Source organism: Grus americana, unplaced genomic scaffold (genome assembly GCF_028858705.1).
Source record: "Grus americana isolate bGruAme1 unplaced genomic scaffold, bGruAme1.mat scaffold_344, whole genome shotgun sequence".
In the NCBI taxonomy this organism is placed as follows: domain Eukaryota; kingdom Metazoa; phylum Chordata; class Aves; order Gruiformes; family Gruidae; genus Grus; species Grus americana.
The window spans coordinates 108,877-115,992 of NW_026561621.1; the positions used below are offsets into that span (position 1 = coordinate 108,877).

The 7,116-nt window shown below is 51.9% G+C and overlaps 1 protein-coding gene across 1 annotated transcript; it reads left to right on the plus strand.

Moving 5' to 3' along the window:
- Positions 1-705: 705 nt before the first annotated feature.
- LOC129200607 (A-kinase anchor protein 1, mitochondrial-like) lies at positions 706-6,532 on the plus strand (the record flags this gene model as incomplete). Its single annotated transcript, XM_054811921.1, has 6 exons — positions 706-1,234; positions 3,137-3,270; positions 3,638-3,764; positions 4,154-4,284; positions 5,512-5,689; positions 6,382-6,532. Coding segments are annotated over exons 1-6 (1,250 nt in total), but the record flags the coding sequence as incomplete, so codon positions are not given.
- Between the last annotated feature and the right edge of the window lie 584 nt (positions 6,533-7,116).

A 7,116-nucleotide genomic window follows, 5' to 3' on the forward strand; every position in this document is an offset into this window, starting at 1 on the left:
TCATCAGGCTGTAGGTGCTCTTTGTTTTGGAATTCCTGCACTGTGTGGGTCAAAGTCAAGGCAGTAGCTGCGTGTTGCTGTTTAGCTCCTGCTCAACTCCAGCCTTCTGTCATGTGCCCGCGCACCGGTGTCTTGCCATGCTGTGGATGAGAACGTTTGCAAAGCACTTCACCTTCCGTGAGTTCTGTTTTAGAGCTGGAAGCGTGTGTTGTCACCCTATGAAAGTCTCAGGAAAGTGATGCTGCCTTTCAAGCAGAGAACTGGGGAGACCTACTGGGGAGACCTGCAGTGTCTCAAGTCTGTGTCCTGGAAGGCTTGTGGTCCAGCTGTGTTGTGAACCCAGCCTGGCGCTGGAGAAACTCACAGTGCTGGATGCTGTCCTGTGTGTAGTCCTGACCTGCAAGGGTGAGGCAGGAGAAAGGTGGTGAAATGGCTGGAAGTGTAAAGGTGAGCTCATGTGAAATCGATGAGTCTAACGGTGACAAATGTCCAGATATCCCTAGTCTTAGGTAAGGATCTTGTTCTGTGCTCTGCTGGTAGAGCAGAGATGTGAATGTAAAGAGCGGCTGGAAGAGAAGCCTGTTCGTGCTAATGGAAATACCTCAAGACCTTGATGAAACTTCAGCCTTCCTCTTACCTTGCCTGTCACTCTCTTCACATGCTTTCTGCTGCTCCTTCTAGAGAGAATTGCTGAGGCTCTGGAAAATGCCTTCATACTTCCGCAAAATCATCCCATACGCCATACCCGGCGTGCTGGCACTTCTTGGCTGCTGGTGGATCTATTCCCACAGAAAAAAGCAGGCAAGCTCTTCTGACAAACAAGAAAGCGTAGCTGCTGAAGAAGAGCAGCAGCAAGAAGCGCCAGAGGAGGATTCACCACCAAAGGAAGAAGCGGGCGTTCCCATGAGAGAGGCAGTCTTTGAGGAAGAGGAACACCCCGAGAATGAAACCTCGACCTCCCTGCCATCAGCAGAGTCGACGACACCCTCTCTTCCCTGTCAAACTCATGAGAGGCCAGATCTCTCAGAGGACCATCCAGACCTGTCCGTGACCACACTGCAGCCCAGCACCGTTGCAGAGGACACTGCAAAGCCGGAAGCAACAGGACCTCCGGATGAAAGCAGTGGCCCTGCTTGTGTTTCTCTCCCCCTGACCTCGGAGTGTCAGGGCAGTGCTGCGGTGAGCCTGGTAGAGGATTCAAGCTCTGGTGCCAACCCAGATCAGTGTGCAGCAGGTGGGTATGCATTTGCTCTCAGAATTCCCATCTCTGTAGGATCCCGTGTTAGCTGGGTGATCTTCAGGGTCTGTTGCCAAGGGGCGAACAGGCTGGTCCCCTTTCGGCACAAAGTTAATTCTTGTCTAAAGCTAAGCGTGTGCTTGAGTAGCCCAGTGCAGTGGGCCGTGTCTGGATGTAGGCCAGGCTGTTGAAGACCTTGCTGGTTTGAGACGTGCTCATACAAATGGTTTCTGCTTCAGTTCAGGCAGCCTCTAGGAAGCACTGGGTTCCTCTCTGTGCTTACGGGCTGCTGCCGAATGGAAGCTGGAAGGCAGCAGGTTTCTGAGGGGCTGCTGGATGAAGCAGGGAAGTGCTCTGAGGAGCTGTGATCAAATGAGTTGGTTGCAGACCACTTCCCCTGAAGCCTTGTGGTTTGGAAGGGTAGGTGCACGCCAAGAAATCCCTAGAGGGAGCAACGTCCGAGGAGTTCCTCCATCTGTCTCTGTGTTGCTTTTGCCTTCTACATCCTGGATGGTGTGCGCCTGGCAGAATACAACGCTGCCTGAGCAACTGTTAGTTAACCCGTCTGACCTTGGAGATGGATGTGAAAATCCTTTAGAAGAGCCTGTGGTGCCAAGAGCCCCTAATGAGGGGATGTCTTTGGTAGTTGCTACAAGCAGTTGGAACCAAGCTGCTTGCTGCAAGACATGGGGATTGAGTCTGCCAACAATGAAGGATGAAACCCAGCGAGCATTTTCACTTGTGAGAGCAACCCTAGGAAGAAGAGGGTTTTGCCTTGTTGTGAATGCTGGCGTGCCAGGAAGGTATGAGCGTGTGTTGTGGAGCCTGGGGATGGGAAGGGCTGAGAGCTCTGCACTCAGCTGAAGGGTAGGGAGAGGGGCTACAGCGGGTCAAGCTGATCATGGGGCCATGCTGGATAAGAGGTCCTAGAGCTGACCTTCGCCCCCAGGCTGTGAGACTTCAATCCTCATCCTTGTCCGGGAAGCCTATGGCAAACAGCTGCCCTCTTTGCCTTTGCCTTTCTAGGCCTCTGTGCTGTGTACCTAGGGAAGATGTGGCAAATGGGAAGCGGCTGTTGGGTTTCTTTTTCTCTTTGGTCTTGCACTGGATGGTCTGAGTACTTGCAAGCAAGTGAGGCTCTTCCTGCTTCTGCTGGTTCATCTGGAGGGAGGAAGGATCAGCCTTGTGTTACACTGACTGCACTGTATCTGGGCTCTGACCAGGAGGAAGGTGTTTGAGTTTGCCCCCTTGCCAAGTGGGAGGATTCCTGGTATCAGCTGATGGTTTGGAAACAAAACACGGCTCAGCTCTGGCACCTTCTTTCTTCAAGCATCGGAGAAATTTGGGCAAGAGGCAAGCCCCTACCCCAGCTAGTAGTGTGCACAGCTGGCATTCAGGTCACTGGGCAACCCCTCTTGGGGCAGGAATGTAATGTCAGTACAAAGAGCAGAGGAGGAGCTTGCATGTCCCGTGCCCCCCTCCCCGCATGCTGAACTCCCTGTGAAAAGCCCTCCTGAAGCCATGGGGAAAATGCAAAATACCTTGCTGCAGCAGCAGCAGCAGCAGCAGCAGCAGCAGCAGGAGCGCAGGGCTGATGTCAGCATAGCTCTCCTTCAGCTGGTAACTTTGACTTAGTGTCCTGTCTCTGCTGCTGTGTAAGGTGTTGCTATTTTGAAGGACTCCTGCTGAACTCAGGCCTCTGTTGCGTTCCTAGACCTACTTTTGGTCTACTTGACCCCTTCTGAAACAGTGGAGAACCTGATACAGGAACATCCCAATGGAATGCATAGGAAGAGCTCACTGTAAGCTCTCTAGGAAATGCTGCACTTTCCTGGCCTTGTGTCTGGTAGCTGGACTGTGTGGGCTGTCTGAATGCTAACACGTGTGCATGTCCTGTAGGTTTGGCTGTCAAAGGCATGGCTTTTGTGGACAATGACTGTGCCACGAGGAAGGCAGTGACACACCAGCACGCTCATCCAGAAGGAGGCTCCTGCAAGTCCGACTTCACTATCTGGGAAATAGAGGTCCCAAAGGTAACCACCGCTGGCCTGCTCACACCTCCTGCCCTGCCCTACAGAGCCATCTTCTGGTTCTTCCAGTCTGGTACCGGCTCCGTGCCATCCCAGGGAGATCAACAACCACTAAACGGAGAGGATTTAAGCGTTTAGCTCCCAAGATGTGAAGATGAATCTATGAAAATGAGCTGTGCTTACGGATCTCTATCTACCTGACCTTATCCCAGACCAGCTGAACTCTGCCCTGGTCCAGCATTGCCTTTATTATCCCGCCTGGCCCGACACTCCAGGAACTGGGAATGTGGCTGAAATAAGGCACAGAGAAGAGTGTTGTTTGATCTCTGTTCCTCTTCCTAACTGTTGGTTTCTCGACTCTTTCACAAAGGCTTTAGTTGGCCGCTTGATCGGCAGAAAAGGAAGATTTATGAACTACCTGAAGGAAGCGTCTGGTGCCAAAGTTTACGTCACAACACTCCCTTATTTCCGTGACTCCCAAGTCTGTCACATCGAAGGTAAGTGGAATGCCTCTCGATTTGTGCTCTACTATGTAGCTTGGGGGCATCGATGGGCAAGGAAATGAAACAGATGTTGTGGATTTCTGAGTCTAGTGCTTTAGAAAACTCTTCTGCTCAGTGCTGTTACAGCAGAGGTATCTGCCAAGTCTCCTGTGCCTTGGCACGTGAACCCTCTATTCTCGAGGTGAGAATGCTTTTTAACATCTTCGGCTGCTGTAGTTTAACCAATGCCTTTTGCAGGATCACTTCGGGCTTGAAGAAGGAGCTAGGGCATGCATCAGCCAATACAGCAGTCTTGCCTGTGAAGGATGTTAGATTAGATCAGTGGTGGGAGTGTCCTCAGCATATCTGTGCTAGAGACTGACTTTGGGCTTTTTGTCTTCCAGGCTCTGCACAACAAGTAGAAAAAGTACTGAGCCTGATTGGCCAGAAGTTCACAAAGCTGTGTCTCACCAACATCTACGCTCTACCTCCACCAACACCGTTGACACTTCATTCGCTCCTTATGACTGCCTGGGTAAGTCCAAGCTCGCTGGCTACGCTGATGTCCAGGTGGAAGGCTGTTGGTGTTGGTCACTGCTCGCGGAGCGGGCTAGATCCATGTGGCTGGTTCAGAGATGCCCTGTAAACCAGCTTGGTTTTGTGTGGCTCTCCGTTCTCCAGCTTGCGTAACTGTTACGGATCAGATTGATCTCCCTGGTCTTCCACTCCTGCTTCCATTCTGCCTGAGCTGAGAAATGTAGACTTATAGAATCATGTAGGTTGGAAAAGACCTTTCAGATCATTGAATCCAACTGTCAACCTAAGACTGCCAAGTGCACAACTAAACCATGGCCCCCGCGTGCCACATTTACACACAGCCTTTAAAATACCTGCAGGGACGGTGATTCCATCACTTCCCTTGGCAGCCTGTTCCAGTACCTGACAACCCTTTTGGGGAAGACATTTTTCCTAATATTCAATTTAAACCTCCCCTGGTGCAACTGGAGGCCATTTCCTCTTGTCCTATCGCTTGTTGTTTGGCAGAAGAGAGAAACCCCCACCTCACTACAACCTTCTTTCAGGTCCTGGGAGAGAGTGATAAGGTCTCCCTCAGCCTCCTTTTCTCCAGGCTAAACAACCCCAGTTCCCTCAGCCGCTCCTCCTCAGACTTGTTCTCTAGACCCTTCGCCGGCTTCATTGCCCTGCTCTGGACACGCTCCAGCACCTCCATGTCGTTCTTGTAGCAAGGGGCCCAAATCTGAACACAGTTCTCGAGGTGCAGCCTCACCAGTGATGAGTACAGGGGGACGATCACTGCCCTAGTCCTGCTGGCCACACTATTTCTGATACAAGCCAGGGTGCTGTTGGCCACCTGGGCACACTGCTGGCTCACGCTCAGCCGGCGCTCGACCAACAGCCCCAGGTCCTTTTCCGCCAGGCAGCTTTCCAGCCGCTCTTCTTTCTCAAGCCTCTAGCGTTGCCTGGGGTTGTTGTGAGCCAAGTGCAGGACCCGGCCGAGAGTCTCTTCCTGTACAAGATGGCCCCGTCCCTGGTCTGATTTCCTTGAGAACAGCATGGAGTGTCAGGGAATAGCTTTCTGCTCCTGATCCCAAGCAGCCTTTGCAAGTGAAATACCAGAGTGCAAGGGCCTTTCCACCCATGGCTGTAAGCCTCAGGAGTTGCTGGCGGAACATGGAGTTGCTGTGAAGGAAGCTTGTGTTGCAATGAACACTAATGAGACTTTCTTTCCTCCACATGGCAGCTCTTCCTCCCAGATGGAGTTCCTGTAGAAGTGGTCGTGGCAAACCAAGTCGATGCTGGACACATGTTTCTACAGCAGTATACACACCCCACTTTCCACGCCCTGCGTAGCCTTGACCAGCAGATGTCCACCTGCTACTCTCAACCTGCAATTCCAACCCTGCCAACTCCAGTAGAAGGCAAGTAACTTGGTTGCTCACAAATGGTTCACTTGAGAAACTTCTAGGGTCATGCGAAAGCCTGATGCCCCCGAGTTTGGCTTGGGAAGTTTCCCAGTGGATGAGAATGTGCCAGTTCAGAGAGTTGCTTGCCTAGCTGCTGCCGGAGTAGAGATGTTGCTCTGCTCTTCCTTATCCCCCTCGTGCCTGCAGTGCCCCCCTCCCCAGCCACTTAGCTGCATGTTGAACTTCAGAATGAGATCAAGTCCGCCTCAGGGCATTTCCAACCAACTTGGCCCCTGGAGGATTTTTGCTGACAAAGCGTGGGACTCCTCCCAAGTGTCCATCGTGTCACTGTCTGCACATGGTGTCAAGTGGAGGGTGCATCACAAGGAAGGGGGAGGGGTTCTTAGTGCTTCCTTTCCTTCTTGGAGACAGAGCTCACTGTTAGTGGCCAAAGGCTGGAAGGGAACTGGATACCTGGCTAGAAGAGCATGGTAGTGGCAGACAGAGACTTGAGAGTACAAGCCAGCTCTCCGGTGTGCCAGCGGCAGGCTTGTCTGATGGAGGGCTGGGGGGATGTGGAAGGAAGATGGCAGCAGCATGAGAAGAAATGCTGTTGCTTCTCAGTAGAGAACTGTGCAGCACTAGGAATCAGCCTGAAGCGCTGATTTCTGGAAGAAGCCACTTCAAGGGAGCTCTCTGTTCTGCAGTTGGTATTATCTGCGCGGCTCCAGGCCTGGGTGGGGCATGGTTACGGGCTCAAGTCATCAGCTACTTCGAAGAGACCGGTGAAGTGGAGCTCAGATACGTGGACTACGGAGGATACGACAAAGTGAAGGTCGACACGCTCAGACAAATCAGGTCTCGAACTGCTCTTATCTGGCTTGAATCTTCATCAGAGGCATCCGTATCATTGAATTGCTTATAGGATTTTCCAGAGCTGAAGTGGGAAATGGTAGAAAGGTTTGTCTCAGCAGCGGGTGTGGAGCCCTTGGGAGCACAGCAAGCTCTTGCAAGGCTTTTTTGAAGGGGAGGGAGAGGCAATTGCAAATTCTCCCACCTCAGCATGGAAGCTGAGCAAAAGGAGGCCTTCAGGAGGCCCCAGAGTGTAGTTAATTGATGAGGTAGGAATAAGATGCAGATTCTCTATGCCCCAGCCCCATGGGCTGGGAGAGCCATACTGGATGAGGGTTTTCTTACACAAGCCCAGGAATACTTGATTGTGCCCCAGAGGTGGGAGAAAAGCAGTACAGCCTCCATGAGGGAGGTGGTTTTTGCTTGGAGCCCAGTCCAACTTGGCATGCTAATCAGACAATTTATTGCTGTTTGCTGCTGCTGCTGCTGCTGCTGCTGCTTAGATTGCTGGGAGAGTAGTCCTCGTTTTTGGGGGTTTTTTTTGACTGTCATTAATTTTCAACTGAATATCTGTTAGAGCATTAATTAAT